The sequence below is a fragment of the Ruditapes philippinarum genome, unplaced genomic scaffold (genome assembly GCF_026571515.1).
Source record: "Ruditapes philippinarum isolate M1 unplaced genomic scaffold, ASM2657151v2 ctg5429_1_1_1_1, whole genome shotgun sequence".
Taxonomy (NCBI): Eukaryota; Metazoa; Mollusca; class Bivalvia; order Venerida; family Veneridae; genus Ruditapes; species Ruditapes philippinarum.
Window position 1 is genome coordinate 52,502 of NW_026866146.1, and position 21,558 is coordinate 74,059.

Genomic DNA, 21,558 nt, shown 5'->3' on the forward strand with positions numbered 1-21,558 from the left:
TAATTTTACAAACCGAAATTTTACGAACGTGTGTAAAAATGAAACATAAAAGGTTATTTTTAATAATATCTTGTCCATGTTACAAAGTGAGTCATTTTTTTTGAAATTATCGATTCTTTCATCAATGTCCAACAATCAAAAGAATAAAAAATGTTGTATACTGCGTTCTATTTACTTTTTCATGACTTGAGCAATTTTGAGTTGTATCCCTTGTCATATTATATATATAGTGGGAAAGGAAAAAAATGACAGAATCCCCTGTGACTGTGTTGGGGCCCGTCCTTTTTATTATGTTTGTGAATGATATCACAGATAATGTTAAATCAAGTATCAAAATTTTTGCCGATGATACAAAATTGTATACACAAACTAGTAAGTCAGGTGTTTTCCAAGATGATATTGTCTCAATCTCAATTATGAACTGGGCAGAAAAATGGGATATAAAGTTTTAGGTTGATAAATGTAAGGTGATGCATTATGGTCATACAAATCCGCAAAATCAGATACTCAAGAGGATTGTGATATAGGAGTTGCTTTTGAAAAAAACAGATTTTAAATTTAGCAAGCATTTTTCTGCAAAGATTAACAAGGCTTACAGTATTCTAGATCTTATAAACAGGTCCTTTGAGTTTTAGATGAATATACCTTATTTAGTTTGTTAAATTGTAAAGGTGTTGATGCGTCCGTATGTAGAATTTGAAAATGTCGTATGGAATCCATAAATAATCAAAGACATATCAAAGATATATCAAGTCTAGTAAAACTTCAACAAAGAGCAACAAAGCTAGTTCCATCATTGTAAGATCTGACATACATTGACCGTATAAAAAGCTTAAAGTGACAAGTCTAACTCGTCGTAGAAATGATAAGAAGTGTCATGTTTCAGACATGTAAAATTATTAAAGGTTTAGATTACTGCACTTTAAAAATAGTTTGGTTATAAGAGGACATGATTTAAAACTAGAAAAGCCTCGTAGTAGGACAACTCATTGCTTGAATCAGTTTTCACGACGAGTAATTAAAACATGGAATAATTTACCTTAATGTAGTAGATTGTAAAAGTGTCCATGAATTTAAAATCAAGCTGGATCATCACTGGACCGGAGAAGTACCATACCAAATTTAAGATGTTAACTGTATCATCATGTATGACATATACAACAATGTAAACTGAAAACTGTGTAAGTGCATATAAATAATTGTACTAGCGATGAGACCAGCATGAATTACATTATTGTAGTGGCGAAAGTTTGACAAAAGGTGAGAGGCTGAAAAAGGGCCTAGCCCTTCTATCAGAGCCCAAAATCACCCTACAGGTATCCTACAGGTATTTTGGCGATGGTTCCCGAGTCATGTTAATACATTTTCAGGTTACGCATATTTAAAAGGTAAGCAATGATTGATTCAATAATAGTAATATGTTCATGCATCTACAAGATAAGGAAAACAAAAGAGGAAGCAAGCTGTCCCGAATCAATATAAAGTGCATAATAATGCTTGAAATCCGGAGTTACTTCGACTTCCCTTCGTGGCGTGCACGTCGCTCGGAGGAGTTCATAGGTCACACCAGATGGTGACCTAGTTAGGTCACTTAGCTGGTGTGACCTAACCAACGGCGAAGGGTGTGGCTCTACGAAGTGCTGCTGTCTCCAGTAAGAGGTGCTTTTCCTTCTAATGTCATCTGCATTAAAGATGCGACGAACCTAGTCCTAGGTCGAAAGACGGCTTGAGAAGACCTCCGTTGCAGGCTCTACGACCAGCGACGTAACTACGACCAGTGACGTAACAGAGGCTGGTAGTCTGGGACATATGGCATAGTCGGCGCTCAGTATAAAAAAACTAAAATCATCATCATCAAATTGGGAGTTGGTATTTTGGCAGTGCGGTGAACAGTCTACATTCCTAAAAGATATACCTAATTTCTATATTCCTAGTTGCACAGTGCATAGCGCTGTGATAAGGCTAAGAACTATTAAGTAGAAAGAAAGCAAGGATTAAAGATTAGCAAATAAAGAAGGATTTTATTGGTTGATATATAGAAAACGTGATCGAGATAAAATAATGTTTAATAGGATTTCATTGGATATAAATTTCATGAGTTGTTTAAGACGTATATAAATCTTTCTTTTTTTTCAAATATAAAAAGAAAGTCTCGAGGAAAATAAAATTAATATATTTAATTCAATTTGGTGATCCATGCACATTTATTAAGTAATACAGATCATTGGTCTTTAATCAAATAATCATAAGGCAAAGAAGCCAGAGGAAAATTTACACATGCCTCCTGATGCGCCAAAATATTCCAGGAGAACTTGAAAATCAAATGTACCAGATTTTTAGGAAAATAGAAAAGGATCACGATACATTTAATGATTTACATTTCTGTGCAATTAAAAATTTTGCAGTATTTATCACCATATTTTGTACCTTTTTTCATTTTTTTCATGGATATGAATTTGGAGACATGCTGCTTGAAATCTATAATACGCAAGATGATTTTAATCAGTCTAACGATTCATAATTCTAGCAAAAACACAGCCTTAGTAGTATGAAAACTGAAATTTAAAATTAGATTTAAGGGTTTTATGGATTGGAAAATCAATAAAGTAGTATGGCCTATGTGATAAAGACATAAGTGTAAGGTGGTATGTGACATATTCGTACTTCATATTATTCTTAATAACTCAGACATCGTGTTTAGAATGTTACGTACTGAACACTTTTGATATCTCTATGTCATTGTAATTGTTTCTTGGTTGTTTTTAGGAAGTAATCAGTATTTTGGGGAATTTACCCGAAACTAAACATTTGGGTAGCATTGTATGTGCTTATGAATTTCCGATTGGAGGTTAGAAAGTTGAAAAATCAAGCATTGTCAGTTGGCGCCAAACAAGTAAGAAATTTTGGAAAATCTAAACGTATGACTGACAGTGAATTGGGGATTTTTGAAATCGCCATTGATTTCACTTTGTGTTCGTGATACTTTTTAAAGGAATTTGGCAAATTCTGGAGTATCTTGCACTTCCATGACTTTTAATTGGGGAGCTCACCGGCCTAGCAGAGTTCGAAGAGTCCTGTAGTTCAGCAGGCACCCGCGCAGCTGCATGGGCTTCCCCTAACACCAAGTCACCTCTGGATATAGGTTCAGATGTGTGTCGGGGAGAATGTGTAGCTTCCTTGTGCTGAGTTGTGTCTGAAACATCTGCTCAGGGGGAAAATGCTGGTTGTATGTTCACTGAGTACAGTAGATGACTCCGAAAACCGAAAGGTTGGATGTATGTTCACCGGGGAAAAAAAGAGACAAATATGAATCCCTAAAGAAAGCCCAACACGGCAAAATTGAAAATGTTGCAGGCTAGGTTTGAATGAGCCTGTTCATGGACGGTACTGTCAAGTGCAAACTGCCGTCCACGCCCCCTAGCACCGGCTTAAGCAGAATTCAACATTTAAAAAGAACTGGTAAAATTGAGAATTTTGAAACATCCGCAGATGTGTTCATATGACGGTTATCATGGAACCGTAAATGTGACAGGTTAGTGCCATTCCATGAAAAGCGGCATATGGTCATATGGGCATATAATTATGTCAAGCCAACGTCAGGCACCGCGAAGCGGGCCTCATGAGAAGCACCGTAATAACACTGGTTCACTGGTACCCCGGTACATACAAGAGAGATGGTTAGGACGGTCTGAAGTATTTCAGTAAACGATACTCTCCTACTATGAGGTTTTAGTTGCGAAAAATATATGTGGTTTATGGGATGCATAAACTCAGTTCGTAACCGGTCGTCTTGCTTAGCCTGGGACGAGGCGTAAGGGTATCAACCGAAGATTGGTGTTCTACCGACCTCTGTCGCATCGGGTCCCAGAGAATCTCGATGATATCTGTAATAGGCTGAGCACCCAAATTCAAACATCGGAATGACAAACCCACACGGGATATAATTACGGAAAAAGAAATTCCCTCGAAATGTCTGTGTCATTGGGCCATTATGGCCATATAAGTATTATTATTATCATCATCATCATCATCATCATCATCATCATCATAATTATTATTATTATTATTATTATTATTATCATCATTATCATCATCATTATTGTTATTATTGTTATTATTATTATTATTATTATTATTATTATTATTGTGTGTGTGATTTTTGGTGGGTTGGGGTATATATAAATTTCTATAAGTCTTTTTGTTTGGAGCAATGCATGTAAACTATCATTTTCTTCCATTTATTTCATATATCCTTGAATATTGCAGTGCAACTGGTTATCTGCCTGTGTAAAAGGTTTTGAAATATATGTAATTGTGTTTCTGGCCAAACTGTTTTTCAAAATTGTTAATTTTAGGTCGGCTGCCACTAATACGAGTCAACTAGTAACGATAAATCTGAGATAACATATTTATTTAAGACTAACATGATTGTCGTACTTGTAGAGGTGATAATAAACGTTAGTTCAAAAAGTTTATTATACTTTTATAATACTGAGAAGTTTACCATGTCGCCGACCTTTAGTAAAAAGTTATTGGATTTTCAACTTTATGTAAATGTTTTATCATGAAAAAAAATCCATGGAAAAATCTCTCAAGGGTAATTAAATAAAGCATTTAATTGAGTTAAAATTAAGGGTTTGGTGCACTGTTTTGGAAAAAAAACGGGATGTTTCGTGTAACGTATCCCTCAATCTGCAATTATATAAGCATTCGGTTAAAAAGTCCCGAACAGACACCAAATGACATATGTTTCTATGAGATGAAGGTCAGTCTTAAACTCGTTTCAAATACGAAGAATTTTGTCATCATGGAATTTTAAATAATTTTAACTGAACGAAAAAAAATAAAATGAAACAATAAATAAATAAAATGTACTGTAAGCAGATTAGGCTGAAAACATCATGATTAATTTAACCTCAAACATTTGTAAATACGCAATAATATGAAACAAATATATTTGACTTTGTGTAAAATGTTTATCGGCATAAATAGTTCATTTTATGGTCATGAAAATACCATTTTAACGTCAAAACTTGTTGAATTACGTGGGATCTTCTACTTTTTAATTAAACATGGAACAAGATATTTGCGCAGATAAATGAATACGATGCATTACTTTGGTAATGCCAATTCGCCTACGGCTTCTTATTAAATAAATTTATAAAATAGAGTATATATATTAATACAATTGATGAAAATATTATAAAACAAAATAGGAATTTTTAAACATATAGTCAATTTGTTGAAAAAAAAAACAGAACAAAACAAAAACAGAACAAAACAAAAACAACGAATAATTGATGAAAATATTATTATTATAACAAAATAATTATTAAAACTTAAAAAAAAATAATTCGAGGAACAAAACATCTGTGCCAAAATAAATGGATAACAAACTTTTCCTTATTTCTTTTCTAATCAGTAAGTACTTTTTTAATCAAAAATAAAAAGAAATTGTAGTTTTGATAGATGGGGAGGTATCACGAATATTATGTGGAAAAAAAAACAGTTTATATAGTACATATTTTAGCGAATCGTTTATCTTTTGTATTTATTTCAGAGAGAATGGTCTGCACGCGGGAACGATTTGTAGAAAATATTCACCGCTCACATTTTGTTACTATAATGTTCGGATGAAATGATTATGAGGTGGTAGGCAAAGCCAAGCGTAAATTGCCATGGTTGTAAAAAAACATGAAACTCTCAAGTGAAATTTTCTAATTCTTCTTTTTTGGAAAAGGGCGGATAATTTTAATTTTTAAACCGTGTGCTATTTGTTATTTGAATATTCGCCTTTTTCACGGTTAGTGCTGGACAGTTAAATTTACAGAATTTCGCCATTCTTGATCTTTATAATACTATAAATAAGAAAAAAACATGATAAATATTGAAATAGAATTAATAATTTGTGTTAAAAACGGAAGGCTGTCAATAATCTTCGATCATAATTCTTCAAAATTCAGATGCCATATTATTCCATATATAATGTATTGAACGTTCAAAGTTTTTCTTCTTACATAAGAAGTATGAAGTATGTAATTTGATATTTTGGCTTTAAAAGTGTGACGGTCGGAGTGTGAAGTTTTAAGTATGACGTTAAATGTTTGAAGTTTGATGTCATCATATATTTTTACATGTTAACTACGAGAGTTTCAAACTTCGTACTTTGCAAGTCACATTTTACATTCCACACTTAAACTTCACAATTCGCAATGCTAATTACATAGTGCAGCTTTGAAATTCTTATTACAAACGACCCAGTTCACACTGAAAATTACAGAATTCAGCTTTTAAACTTCGTAAAATTTAAATTTCAAAACAGGCATCACACTTTTATCTTCATACTTGAAGCTTAACACTTCATTATGCCACACTTTGTGAGATATCTTATATGAAGTGTGAAGTCTGAAAAGAGTAGACTGAAGTTGAAATTTGTCAAAGTCAGCTAAAACGTTCTTGCTCAATCTGTTTCTGTAAATTATAAGTGTTGGGGCAGTATCTTCTAATTTTTAATATGATTGAAATATAGACCGAACAACTTTTGGGGTTTAAGTAATTACAAAAAGAATACATAAAAACTGCGCACTATTTACATCTTGCTTAATAATCATAGAATTGTTTATGTAAATACCTTAAGGCTAATTATACATGTATGTTGAAAATTTAAAGTACATTAAGTTTACATTAAAAGTTAATTGATGAAAGATTGTGATCTAGTTATACACTTCACGTTTGTAACGTCGCTTTTCATTGGATAATCATGAAGTTTATATAAATTGTTATAAAGATTGTTGACAGGTTATATGGCCCTATATAAACGGTTGTTGTAAATATTACCCAAGCCGCCAGGTTCATATTCGACAGCAGCCTTGTATATAATAAGTTATAAAGATTATCACTTTTTTCTCTAAAAAAGGAAGTTTGCAGTATTATAAATTCGGCGGCTTGGGTTGGTTGTTGATAATATAACCCGAGTCTAGCGGCTCGGGTTATATTTACAAACAGCCGTACATATTGGGCCATATTACCCGTTAAAAATCTTTATAACTAATAATATACAATCATGTTTTTCACCTGAGCACAGTGTGCAAGTGATAACTATTAAAATCATTTAAAATGTCCGTCGTCCACAATTTTGGATTGTTTACAAGTATGAGATTATAAATTTTGATATCTTTGACACATATATTTTTTATTTAGTTTTTAGAAGATTTGATATGAAATTGACCATAGGCTAGTCAAATACCTTATGCAACATGTAAACACATATGTCAAAAAATTGATTAAGGACAGTTCCGAACAAAATGGGAAGCTGGACAAAACTGATTCAAAACTTCAGCATGCTAAAGACCCATTTTGCGTCAAAATGTTTTTTCTTCATTAGAATTCGAAGTACCAGTCATAGGTTCAGTAATATTTCGATTATGGATTTAAAACATATGTGATGCTCAAATCCAAACCGTGAAATCATTATTCGTAAATGCAGCAACATGTAAACACAATGGTATTTTGCTTTCCATACAAAGTACAAGATCTTATCAAAAAGCAGGAATCAATGCTTTTTTGTTGTTGATGGTGGTTTTGTTGTTGTTGTTGTTGTTTGTTGTTGTTTTTTTCTTTCAGAAATTGTAACAGGACACTGAAAATAAAAATATTTTGAGAAATTACAAAAGGAGCATTTTAGGGGCTTAGTGGGCCTTTAAGGATAAATGAATATGAAAAAAAAACATTTGATACGCCCCAGCAATTTATCAATTATATATTTATAAATGATGTCATATATGACGATACATCTTATTACTCATACAGAGTTTAAGAGGTTAAGTAATAAGAACAAGTTTTTCTTAAAACCACAAAATTTAATTTCTATGATTAGTCATAGAGTAATAATACATAGGTTAAGATCCTCAGAGAAACCGTTAATTAGATAACTTATTAATAAGTTATTTTAAGATATCGAACCGTTGTTTACGAAAAAAAGACAGAAACACAAATCAGATTTTTTAAACATTCTAAACCGTAACAAAACCACTTGGTCAAACTGTCTTACGGAATGTCGGTGCTTTCACTTAACAAAATAATGAATGAAAATTCACATGAGATATCGAGATATCCCTCCACCAGTAAAGCTGAACAATTGTCACTTGACCTTTGCAATTTCGGTGTAACTTAGAACCCAAAAGAACAAGCAAAAACCATGACAAGTGGCCGTAAACTTTATTTGTTTTTATATTTCGTTACTAATGTAATGGTATATAATTGATACAAAGAATGATCAATTATTTCATGTTTTATAATACTGCACGTTAGTAACATCGCTTTTCATTGTCTGATCGTGATGTTTATATATTTTTATAGACGGCTGTCGTCAATTTATGAAGAAATTACATTTTATAAAAAAGAACGTTTGTTTTATTATAATTTCGTTATAAAGATTATTGACAAGTTATAGAGCCGTATATAAACGGTTGTTTGAAAATATAACCCTCGCTCGTTAATTTCAGACCAAACAAGTTTAATTTTAGTTTGTCCTGTGATAAATAAAGCACGGACTTGCTTAGTTTCTCGTTAATTTCAAACCAAACAATACGTATTTCAGCTTAACATCCGATAAATACAGCACAGCTTGTTACTTTCTCTCTTATGGCATGCCAAATAAGTAGCAACTGAGCGTATTCTTTGAAAAAGATATCACACATTTGTTAAGTTTCTCTTTTATTTCAGGTCAAACAAGTAGTATCTTAGCTCGCTCTGTAATAAAAACATATGAAAAATCTAGTGATGTAGCAAAATGGACTGTATTTATTGGTATAAAAAATGACGAATGTGCTGGCCTACAGGTCAATTCAGACTGGATACTCACACTCGGAGAATGTGTTGACTCAAGGTAACTAAATCTTCTATATTATACTTCATTTTTGTAACGTCGCTTTTCATTGGATAATCGCGACGTTTATATCAAAATGATTTTTTAAAATTTGATACTGCACGCTTGTAACGTCGCTTTTCATTGGATAATCGTACGTTTAATTAGTTTTATATACACGACTGCTGTCAATTTATGAAGAAATCCCCCAAAAAGATGCTTGTTGTATATAAATTCGTTATAAATATTCTGACAGGTTATATTGCCGTATATTGTTTGCAATATCGCCTAGTGGCTCGGATCATATTTCCAATTATCCGTTAATATAGGGCCATATTGTCAAAAATATTTACATGTATAACTAATAATATACACGGCTGCTGTCAGTTTATGAAACAATCTCACTTTTCCATACACAAAAAAAAAAGGTTTGCTGTATTATAGATTTGTTTTAATCGTCCTGACAGGTTATATGACCATACCATATATAAACGGTTGCTATTACTGATCATTTTCAGAAAATTATCGAAGATTAAAGTAACTTTTTCAAATGGAAAACAAAGTAAAGTCATTGCTGAGGAAAGGGTAAGTTCTTTAACGTATTACATCTAAATTTCTAAAATAATGAATTTAAATTTCTTTATTTTTCATGGCTAGAACATTATTATTATATTACTTAAGTAAATTTGTAAGAGCTGGAACAGTTTCCCTAAGTATAAAAAGTCCATACACATATTTCAATATTATTACACTGATTTTATCCCAAGTAAACGAAATTTATAACCTTTTTTAAATTATAGAAATTATTGTTCAATTAAAATTAATGAATATATATAATTTAGATACGATTTTGTTCAAACGTAATAAGGTTTGCTATTATGTGTAAACATTATCTTATGACGTATTTATAAACGCAATGTTATACTATGTATACGGTCCAAATAAGATTTTATAATGCCGGTAAGGATATCTTAAAAATAAAATTTTATCCAAACGAAATTTAATGAATGTGGCAACAAGAATATTATGTTTAACTATGATGTCACATTGAAGACTACATACAAATTGTTTGTTGTATATCAGTTACTCTGAACTGTTATTCATTTAAAATCAATATGTAAAAACTAATTGCGTTACATATTTCTGCGGCATATACGCATGACGTCATGTGGTAGTAATTGTTGCACTTACTTTGATATTTTAAGAACATGAGTACAAGATTTATTTTATCACATGTTGTAAGAAAGCGCTAGCAAGCACTTCAATGATTTTAAAAAGCCAACTATGTATCTAATCTCTTATTTTTTATTTGAAAGAGTCCCGAGGGCAAAGGTCTTTTGGTGCTCCTTAAGTTGGATGCCACCGCAGGGGTCATGGACAAGTTTACAGAGTTTGCATCGAGCTTAGTACCGAACAACTATCAATATCAATTATACAATTTAAATTCTAAAGGTAAGAACGAATATTCTTTTCAATACATTTATATCTTTATTAATGTAATATTGTAATAAAATTCCCATTGAAATAATAAACTCAAAGAAATTATTCAAAATATTAACATGCAATCGTAGTGTTAACCGTCCTTGCTTAAGTTCCAATGCAAAGACACCGTCTTATTTGCATCATAGGGTGAGCACATCACCAAGGAGGACATTCGTTAGGATTTATAGTAAGTTTATTACAATGTATGTTTTTACCACATTTTTTCTTTAGATGCAAATGTATATTAATATGAACAACAATTCCATTGAGGATGATTAAATTGAATGTTCAACCCCGACAATTATTGTTTGATGTAATCCGAGGCAGCCGAGACTCGAGGGTGAACACTCCTTTTTAACAACCATGAATGGAATGTCATATTTATTTTATTATACCGGACAAAATCGATATTTAAGATAGTCATCTCAAACAATGTTACTAGTTAATTATATCATTAAAAACGGTTTTAGGAAGTTTTCATAAAGACGAATAGGCAGAATTAAAACAGAAAATTAAAATAGAATTTCTTAAAAGTACTTACCATGTTGTAACAATACGATAACATAAATAGTTTAAGCGAAAATAAAATTGAGTGGCAACGATCTCACTTTTGTGTTATAACATAACTTGACGAACATTGATTCTAAATTATTGCCTTATTTGAGTTCATTTCAAGGGCGGAAAACATAAAAAAACTTGTTTTTTACTTCTGGATTATGTTCTTTCTTTTCATTGTTGGCCACAATGCAAAAAAGCACGCAATTCCATAAAGCATTTCCGTTCCAGTTTCCAGTTTGAATAAAGGGACTTAAAATTATTTAAAATATGCCAGGTTTTATGACTTAAAGGAGAGAGAAAAGGCAGTCCGCTCTTTATTCCTTCTATGACTCTAAAGGACGTTAAGAACATGACAATAAGAAAAAAAAAAGATAGTGTTACCTTCGGTGTGAATTATCTGCCCTTGAATAAAGCAAACAAAGTCCAAAATTCATGACAGATAACTAAACTAAAAAAACAAAGAAAAACAAGAAGTATCTTAAAAAAGATATTCAGCCGAACTAAAACTGGTTTATTTGCATATCGTGTCTTTGGAAACATGGAAAAAATCATTAGAATTATGATATTGAGCCTAGTATCTGGGACATACGTTAATTACCGTATGTCCCAGCTCGATCGTGAAAAAGCTAAAATAATCTGTAGGATACATGGAAATATGGAACTTATTACGTGTAGGAGAAGGCATGGTTAAAGAGAATTTAAAGATGTTCTGTCATCCTTAAGAAAAATATTTTAATCCCATAAATTTATTGAAACCACTGAAACTTTTATTGAATATGTTCAATTTGAATAAAAGAATTAATAAACTATGCATGAGAAGCTGCGTTCTCTATTACGGGGCAAGTAAAGTTGGTCCTGTCTTTAAAAACTGCCAGTTTTTACTACCTATAGTGTTAAGTACTTTAAATATGTATCAAGTCAGAACGTGTTTATTTTGTATATACAAAAAGACTTTGTAGCAATTATAAAAAATTCTTATAAAAAATTTGAGCATAGTATATCTTTAAAGACCCTGTATGTTTTGTGACTGATATTGTTCCTGTGTGAATACTGTGTGTGTGTGTATTTGCGTTTATTTATACTCGCCACCGGTTGCCCATATGGGCGAGTCCTCCAGAAGAGTATTAGTCATTTTATTTTTTTGGAGGATAGTGCAATTACAGATACAGAAAGATGCCCCAATTCCAGAAGCTTCTCCTGGTTCTTTAGCGTGCCAAGTGTTTAAGCACCCATACACGGGACCTCGATTTAAAGTCTCATCCGAAAGACTGATTAGTAATTTTTAGTTGGCCAGCCCGGGAATCGAACCCACAATGTCGAGATTACAAGTCTCGCGCTCTAACCGATTGAGCTATGCGGGCTGGTATATGTGAATACCACACATGCAAAATATCATATAGTATATAATTATGCCAATTAAACAATTTTCGAACATCGAAGAATATATAAAATGTGTACTGCAAATATTTGTGCAAATTATATTGAATCAATTAATTACATGCATTCTTTTCTTATTGGAAAATTTGACCTAGAATTTATAGAAAATAAAATTCTAATTAGCTCCCTTTATTTACATGAAATGTTAAATTGGGTAATATCTCTATAAATAATGCTTATTGGAACTTACAATATTGACATATCTTGAGCATCATATTTATGAAATAAAACCATAAAAAATTGTGTTACAGGATCTTTAACTTGATAGTCAAAGAACTTATGAATATAGATATTTCGTTTCAAAAAAATTAGACGCATGTACCATATCAGAAAAAAATCTTTTATGTTATTTTACTAATTTTAAAATGGCCAATCAGATTCCGAGATTTCAGAGTGTTATTTTGAAATGACCAATAGAATGGCAGGGTACAGTTGCGCTCAAAATAGAGTTGGCTGACTTTCCCTGTTGCCATTGCAAATGGGGAAAAGTTCGAAAGGGAGGTTACTGTTGCTCTTAAAATCGAGTCGGTTAGAGTGACCTCTCCTGAAAATGTTGTTAATGGCGTAAGAGTTCAAAAGGGAGGTTATCCCTGCGCAAAAGAAGAGGTGGTTAGAGTGACCTCCCCTATAACTATTGCACATGGCGTTAGGGCTCAATGGGGAGGTTACAGTTGCGTTCATTGAAATTAAGAGTCATTTAGAATTACCTCCCCAGAAAACATTGCAAATGGCGTAAAGGTTCAAAGGGAGGTGACTGTTACGTTACAAAAAGAGTTGATAAGAGTGACCTCCCCAGATAGCATTGCAAATGGCGTTAAGGTTCAAGAGGGAGGTGACTGTTTCTATGAAAATAATCGGTTAGAGTGACCTCCCCTGAAAACATTGCAAATGGCGTTAAGGTTCAAAAGGGTGGTGACTGTTGCGCGAAATGAGAGTCAGTTAAAGTGACCTCCCCGGTAAACATTGCAAATGGCGTAAGCGTTCAACAGGGAGGTGACTGTTGTGTTAAAAAAGAGTCAGCTACAATAATCTCCCCTGATAACATTGCAAATGGCGTAAAGGTTCAAAAGAACTTTGCATGAATGCATGTAGGAAGTTTAAAAAACTTTCTTATTCTGTATTTAGTCTTTTAAAGGTATTTGATTTTTTTATTTCTCCTAATTAAGATTACAAAATTTGGACCAAAACGCCTTTGTTTACGTTATCATAATATTTAAGATTTTCGATCATGCGACCACATACATGCATCGAGGAAATGTTTGAAAGAACGTGACCGTGCGACCACATACACGCATCACAGAATTCCCTCTCTCTAATGAGAAAGGGACAAAAATCCTTTTTCGTAAGAGAAAGGGACAAAGAGTTGTCCGCCTTTTTATTAAAGGGCAGACTTAAAACATATGCCATTGCCTTATCATATTGATAAGAAGGCTAATTTTCACATATAGGTCTTGAATTGGTTTATATACAACAATAGTAATGCAAACCAAGCGGGTTATCAGTTTACGTCTTTTTAAGTCCGCTATGAAAATTTAAAAAGATAATATTTAACTTCTTGGAAAATTTTGAGTTTAAAGTGTATTCTACTTTTCATTCTATGTATATAACAGAATTATGTTAATTGTGCAAAACATGAACGTATCAAAAACGTTTTATTTGCATTAAATATTAGTGATTTGTTTCACACCTTGTTTTCACATATTAACATGGGGGCATTTTTGCAGAAGTATTGTCCAAGGACGATAACTTGGGTCTATGTTTACATAGAAATTAATAACGATGCGAAAAAAGGGAAAGCAGGTGAAGCCTAATAAATGAAACACAGAGTAAATTGTCATAATTATTTTAATGTGCCTTGATAGTGCAGTAGGCAAAGCGTCCTTGTCAGTGTTGTTCCATGCATTTAGATGCTCGTATCATAGTTAGGTACCATTACATTTGAGTGTTTTATGTATCTTTTTCTTATTTGACCAATTTTTTCCTTGCATGAGTTAAAATATCTTTTGTACACAGGTTGATATGCAATTGTGTAAGAAATATAATGAAATGATGTGTGTGATATCCATATATTCAAATTATTAATATTTCGTAACCGTAGTGTGTTTAAAATCGTTTGATTTTTAAAAATTTTAAATAAAATTAACAAAAAAAAATGTAGTTAGTTGCTAAAGAGTGAAACACAAATGGAATATAAAATAAAGAAACATAAAATAGAAATAGAAATTCATAAGAACCGAATATAATATACAAATGATCATACAAAGGACCAAGTGAAAAAGGGAGAACAACAACAACATCATAGTAACATGGCAGAGCGAAGGGTTTAAACATATAAGTGCAAATCATTAAAAGTAATATACGGTGACTACGGTGACATTGATTTACCAAGTGAGCTTCTAACCAGGCACACATTGTTTTAAAATTATACTATATATAGTTGTTGAAACTTTCATTCTAAAACTTGAGCAGCACGCAAACATGACACTGAAAACCTTCGGCCGAAAAAACGAGAACGGTGTGACAATTAAACATTTTTTTTTTTTTTTTGGGGGGGGGGGGGTGTTTTTGCTGAAAATGTTTTTGTTATCGTATTTTAGCCACATTTTACCCTGTTTCAAAAAATTATCGAATAGTTTTTGTTTTGCCTATATGTCTAGATACGTCTGTGAGCAAGGGAGGTAACCGATGCGGAAAAGAATAATCCACACCCGGTAAATGTGTACAAGTAGTTTAAGTAACTAAAGGCATACCAATTTAAAATATATCATGGTAACCATAATAAAGTTACAGTATACAAAAGCTTTCAAAGACTTTTAAAGTTGTTCAATTCTGATTGATTTTTCAGACGTGATTACCAGTAATGACGTCACATATGTCAATTCAAAAGAGTGCACAAAGGATAAACGTTTAAAACAAACATTTGATCAGAAACAATACACGTGCTTGAATGCAGACGTTAATAAAAAGAATAAATGCGTTGTAAGTATAGAAAAAGCAATGAAAGTATGTATTTGTATATTTTTATGGTGGCTTATTTGTGCCATGTCATATTTTCTCTCTGTGTCGCGCCAGGCGCAAACACAACAATATGACAGTGTTCGTGACTGTCGTATCATCGTGTTTTCACCTTGCGCCCCGCGGAGCGTAAGTGAACAAATCAGTCATCCTTATTTTAGTGACGTTTTCTTTCATTTCTTTCTCTTTTTTTTCTTTTTTTTTGTATTTTTGCAGCTGTTCTTTTGTCGATTTAGAAGTATATTTATTATAAATCAGTTTCGGCTCACCGTGTTTACTTTAGTTCACATACACTTTTTTAAAGACCGTCAAGGTCTTAAACAGTATATTGAAAAGTCAAAAAAAATAATATTGTCAGTGCTGTAGACTTTAACACTATTGATATTGAGAACGAGAATCACTTCATTCAGTAAATCGTATAAATGTTATAAATGTCAAACAATACTTAGTTTTTGTTCGAGTGTATTACCTGTAAGGTATATAAAACTTACATAATTCTTTTTCTATTGCATTTTTTACTTGTTAATCGTTTTCAGAATTGCACAAAGTAATAAAATCATAACATTTCATCTATTGAATTGTCGAACTACTCTGCATTGTTACAGAAAATATGCACTGCATATGAAAAAGAATTTAAAGACACCATATGGCGTCAGATGTGACGTCAATGGACAATATATGACCAAAATAAGTCATTCATAGTTTAAATAGTTTATGAGTAATGAACTTCATGTCTTTTTATACAGTAAAGGTACTATACCAGTGTAAATAGAAAATGCTAAATTGTGTAGTCTTTATTTTTAAGCCGGGGTTACCTGTATTTGGTACAAAAAAGAAAAGTACCCTTTTACAGGGCCTTTCAACAACGGGCGAACAGTTTTGCGATTCTAAAGTTCAAGCAACGGTTCCAGTCAGCCTGCACAAAACTTGGATAGAAAGTGTTATAACCGGTATCAATTTACTATCTATTTTCATATTTATTGAAATTTTTTTTTTTGGTGCGCACTCGTTGTAATATTCATATATTCCGATCTAACAATGAACTAAACAAAATATTCTCTATAGACATGTATATTAGAGAGGAAATTAAACCATTGAATTTGCTGAGTAGAATAGCAAGCAATATGCAAGAGGTTTGCTGGTTACTATTCTAATCACCTCGTTCAGTGTTGAACTTTCACTCATTCAATACCCTCAATACCCTCTGAACAATGCCTATGTCATTATTCATCACATAGGATATAATACAGCCATATTGTGGCAAGAGGACCTTCATCTATTGTACATGTCCATAAATATACATAACAACACAAATATAATTATGTCACTAAACATATCCAGTTCGTATGTTTTGAATTATAAGAAACTAAGTACTTATTACGGGGCTCGTTTCACATTGAAGACGATATGTCTAGTTCAATGAAGCATGATAGTTATTTTGAAAATTGGTCATTGTAACAGAAACAAAAGAATATTGATTATCTAGATAATTTGCCGAATATTGTAGCTGTCAACACTGATTTCTTTATAAATGTATTTGACTTGAACTTCCCTTTATTCAATAAAATATACATAAAAATGAAATAATTATAAACAGCTTTTTAATAATATTCAAAATGTTTCAAGTTGAATAGATAATGTAACTTTTTGTATATTTCATAATTAGACTGTGGATCCCCGAAAAAGATTAAAAATGGGAAGGTAACCCTGAAGAAGAAATCATCGACTGGTGTTGGTTCAAAAGCAAGTGTCCAATGTAAATCTGGATATAAAGCAAGTGTTTCTACTATAAAATGTACATCTTCTGGAGAATGGGAAACGGCAACGTGTGACCTGATAGGTATCTGCATGTTCAACTAATTTAGTGACGTCATGACTAAGTGGGTAACGCGTCGGACTAGTTATATAAGGGTTGCTGGCCGCATGGGTTAAAACCCTAGTCAGGGGCAAGCTGTTGTTTCCTTGAGCAAGAAAGTATCACTCATTGATTAGTACTGGTTGGTTCCAGGAATGGATTCAAGAGTGTTCCAACACAATCGAACTAATATATATTTGCATAAACAAAATAATTTTCAAGATTTTTTTTTTAAAAGCAGCATGCCTCAAGAGTCATGCTGATCTTCGTGAAAAGTTTGAAAAAATATTTAAAGTAAGATATTGTGAAGTGAACAAAGAAAGTAATTTACGCATTGCAAATGGCACTTACAACCCACGTGAATTACACAAAATATGCAAAAATAGCCCTTACTGAGGTAATCATGCAGTAGTCTTATGGTTATTAATATCACGAAGTAAGAAATTAATCGTGCATAACGTATATTGAATCACTTTACTTTTTTTAAAATCTTGGTACATTTCTCAAATAATGATTTGTTTAAGATATTTTTGTTCATCTGGTGGCATTCAGTTTTAATTTATAATTAATTCTACATAATAATATTATATCTTATTTTATGATATACATATTCTCTTTCAATGTTTGCTATTGGAAATCTTGTAAAACCAAAGTCTTACTGGCTATTGTTTAAATGGTAATTTTCATACATGCGTTTTAAAGATAATTTGTTCTGTTTCTGGCTTAGTATAATTATCTATAATTGTCATTTTATGAAAAACTCAATACATTACATGTCGGTAATCGGTAAACCACCCACGTGACATCTATGCAATTACAAAATCGCTTGTCATTATTTCATGTTTTAGATTGTGGTTCCCCATCAAAGATTACGAATGGTAAAATAACCCTGGATAAGAAATCCTCGTCGGGTGTTGGAGCAACAGCAAGTGTTAAATGTACATCTGGATATAAAGCTAGTGATCCAACGATTACATGTACTTCGTCAGGAAAATGGCCATCTGCAACATGTGACTTGATAGGTAATCATAGAAATAATAAATTGACGACAGATGTTAACGTATTTCTTTTGATCAAACCATTTCATTCTTTTTTTTAACATATATTCTAACATTTACCTTATTTTTTTCAAATCCTATTTTGGCAAACTGAATCCAACATATTATGCTTATTTAAAAGTTATTCATAATCTTTGATACATTAGATTTTACGATGTTGAAAGTTTAAGATACACAAAAAGTTGTGTTCTTTTCTATGTAAAAAAAGTATTTGGCACAGATGACAAATGTTCATTAATGTTTTGTTAATATCGGTTTCGATTCATTTTTACTATTTGAAATTATATTTAAAAGCTCTAGAATGTCATTGCCCTTAAACATTTGTCTTATGTGTCATAACTGATTACTGTATTTCTCTACTTAATGTTGAAAAAGGAAAAAGGATTCCGAAAAACAGAGAGGGAAGTTTACACAATGATTGAGAAAATGTCATTATCAAGCTTAAATGGTATTTCAGATTGTGGGTCCCCATCAAAGATACAAAATGGAAAAATAACGCTTGCTAAGAAATCCACGTCGGGTGTTGGAGCAACAGCAAGTGTTAAATGTAAATCTGGATATAAAGCTAGTGATCCAACTATAACATGTACTTCGTCAGGAGAATGGCCATCTGCAACATGTGATTTAATAGGTAATCATAGAATTAGTTAATCAAGGACAGATTTTTAGTGAAGAAACCATTTATTTATTTTTTTTCTTTATTTCAATTTGTATATGCATTGCTTGCACACTTCTTCGTCATAGGTCTTCTAACAAATCAATGTATGTTATTTGACACAATTACTCAAACTTCGGTCATAATCATACCTTAGAATGTCAAAAGTTTAAAATTAGTATTACAGATATATTCTATGAAATGCGCACCACGCAAACGAAACACTCATAAAAAATCGGAGAATTGTAGTTCACTATTCATGTAGAACCATATGTAAGATTCCAATGCCCTCTAAAGCAAGATATATCTTGATGTTGTGGTAATGAAAGAAAGCAATCACAATAATAAGTGATATTTATAAAGATAGATATAAGATTCTAATACATATATTTTATTTTTAGACTGTGGTTCCCCATTAAAGATTAAAAACGGAAAAGTGACCCTGGATGACGAATCGTCTTCGGGCGTTGGAGCAACAGCAAGTGTCAAATGTAAAACTGGATATGAAGCCGTTGATTCGACGATAAAATGTTTATCTTCAGGAGAATGGAAAACAGCAGCATGTGTCTTAATAGGTAATATATATCTCTTTGTTTATCCACTGACCGGTTTCCCTTGTATTATTTAGTACTTATGTTCATTTTCTTAACAGAAACATTATGCAGTTTTGCAATAATGATAATTTATATGTCAATCAGAATGCAAGATGTTTAAATAACTATTATTGCAATAAGAAATACTTAAATATTAATACATTCTGCTCAAAATTGTGTTCCTGTTCATAACAGAATAAACGCTACTTGGAACCGGAAGTTGAACACGAATCTCCCGTCACCATGCTTCCCAGTTTTACCTATTTCCTTTTCTTGTTTACAGAATTTGCATGTCCCGATCGAGAGTTACTGAAAAGTTTCAGTGCTGTAAGAAAATGACTTCTGAAACGGCGTTAAGAGTTAAATACAAATTACAAAGCATGTTCTCACTTTTTGTACGAATATGCAACAGGTGCATGTGACATTTAGTTAAGCAAATGTCAGATATGAAATGTCAATGACTCCACAGCACGTGTTCAAATCTACTAGTTGATCTGTTCGTTCTAATCCAATGATGATTATTACAAACTTATCCATCCATCAATGTAAAAAAAAAAACAATTTGCTACATAAGATACTGAAAAAAGATCAGTTTTACACATAATATCGATTTAACAATGTTTTTTTTACATACCATTCTGAAGGTTGGTGGTTGGTTTTCAGGTGTTAAAATCTAAATTCCAGACTGTGGTGGTCTTCCGTCAATTACAAACGGTGTTGCTACACTGGATAATGCTGGGACGTCTACATTTGGAGCCACTGCAAGTATCAACTGTACTGCTGGTTATCAATACAACAAGGCGTCTATTTCTTGTCAGAAAAACGGAAAATGGACTAAAGCAAACTGCATAATAAAAGGTGAAACTCTGCCAAGAATATATGAGCCGCGAAATGACAAAGCCAACATTATGCATTTGCGACCAGCATGGATTCAGACCAGCCTGCGCATCTGCGCAGTCTGATCAGGATCCATGATGTTCGCTTACAAACTCTATTACAAATAGAGAAACTGTTAGCGAACAACATGGATCCTGATTAGACTGCGCGGACGCGCAGGCTGGTCTGGATCCATGCTTGTCGCAAACGCATTACGTTGGTTTTGTCGTGACGCGGCTCATATCATACCTACCAAGTTAAAATACACATTTCCGTATGATACTGTTTTATCAATTATCGTAATAGATGGAAGCCATTTATAATAAAAATGGCGGAAGTACTTTTTAAAAGTACCATGGTTGATTTTATAATACATGTATGAAGATATTTGACGTAGTATATCTTTGTATGTTAAGGTTATTTTTTGGTATGATATATAAAAACAAAATAACACACAATTTCAAATAATTTCACTTTCGTGTCATTGTCATTGTTGGATTTGAAACCTGTTTTAATTGTTTATTTGCTTTAAAGAATGACATATTTCTGTTAGAAAGATACAATTACAGTTTTTACGTAGATCTGAGAACATTTCTTCACTGTGTTTTGCGTCGTTTTAACTACTTCAGTTGATCTATGTAAGAATTGCAAATATTAATGTTTAAGGCTTTAAGAAATCTTCTGGTTTCATTTAAAACAATGCAAACAATGTATTACTCTCAACTATTTGGCAGAGTGTCATTAAGTTAAAGGAGCTTGTCATTAAGGAGTATCTATACAACATGCATAGACTTCGTTAATTTCCGTGACAGTTACGTAAACGCACGATCAATACTGAGTTAATGAGTCATTCTTTAGAAAATCTACAAAGAAAGTGTACATATTTATTGTATATTTTCTTCTTTTTTCCGATTCAAACTAAATAAAAATTGCAATATTATAAAACAGATTGTATAGTTTGGTCACGATATCGCGAGCGCCCCGGGTCATATAGATTTAATCGTATTTCTGTAATGAATACACATGTATATATTCAGCAAACTATGTAGATAATATATAGTGTTGCTTTATTTCACTACAATAACGGTACTATTTAAAAAATGGTTATGGTTACGTATGAATGCTCTATAACCTCTTCAAAATTAATATTTCCTCTGCCCGAT

At 32.3% G+C, this 21,558-nt stretch overlaps 2 protein-coding genes across 2 annotated transcripts; both read left to right on the plus strand.

The window, feature by feature from the left end:
- The first annotated feature begins 5,264 nt into the window (after positions 1-5,264).
- On the plus strand, positions 5,265-16,836 carry LOC132731476 (uncharacterized). The gene is made up of 7 exons (XM_060717668.1): positions 5,265-5,421; positions 8,725-8,887; positions 9,385-9,451; positions 10,183-10,318; positions 15,189-15,322; positions 16,164-16,308; positions 16,820-16,836. Exons 1-7 carry the CDS (start codon positions 5,385-5,387, stop codon positions 16,834-16,836), a joined length of 699 nt encoding a protein of 232 aa, XP_060573651.1. The 5' UTR covers positions 5,265-5,384.
- A 1,798-nt stretch (positions 16,837-18,634) lies between these two features.
- On the plus strand, positions 18,635-19,858 carry LOC132731477 (E-selectin-like). Its single transcript, XM_060717670.1, has 3 exons — positions 18,635-18,902; positions 19,328-19,501; positions 19,803-19,858. The coding sequence occupies exons 1-3, from the start codon at positions 18,635-18,637 to the stop codon at positions 19,856-19,858; spliced, it is 498 nt and encodes a 165-aa protein (XP_060573653.1).
- Positions 19,859-21,558: the final 1,700 nt, after the last annotated feature.

Excerpts from the sequence above, each read along its gene's own strand:
- LOC132731476 (XM_060717668.1), top strand. The coding sequence starts at position 5,385 with ATGGATAACAAACTTTTCCTTATTTCTTTTCTAATCA. Across the intron at positions 9,452-10,182 it reads AAGTCATTGCTGAGGAAAGG|AGTCCCGAGGGCAAAGGTCT; the intron begins GTAAGTTCTTTA and ends TTTATTTGAAAG. Across the intron at positions 15,323-16,163 it reads ATAAAAAGAATAAATGCGTT|CCGGGGTTACCTGTATTTGG; the intron begins GTAAGTATAGAA and ends TTTATTTTTAAG.
- LOC132731477 (XM_060717670.1), top strand. The coding sequence starts at position 18,635 with ATGTTGAAAAAGGAAAAAGGATTCCGAAAAACAGAGAGGGAAGTTTAC. Across the intron at positions 18,903-19,327 it reads TGCAACATGTGATTTAATAG|ACTGTGGTTCCCCATTAAAG; the intron begins GTAATCATAGAA and ends TTTTATTTTTAG. Across the intron at positions 19,502-19,802 it reads AGCAGCATGTGTCTTAATAG|AATTTGCATGTCCCGATCGA; the intron begins GTAATATATATC and ends TCTTGTTTACAG.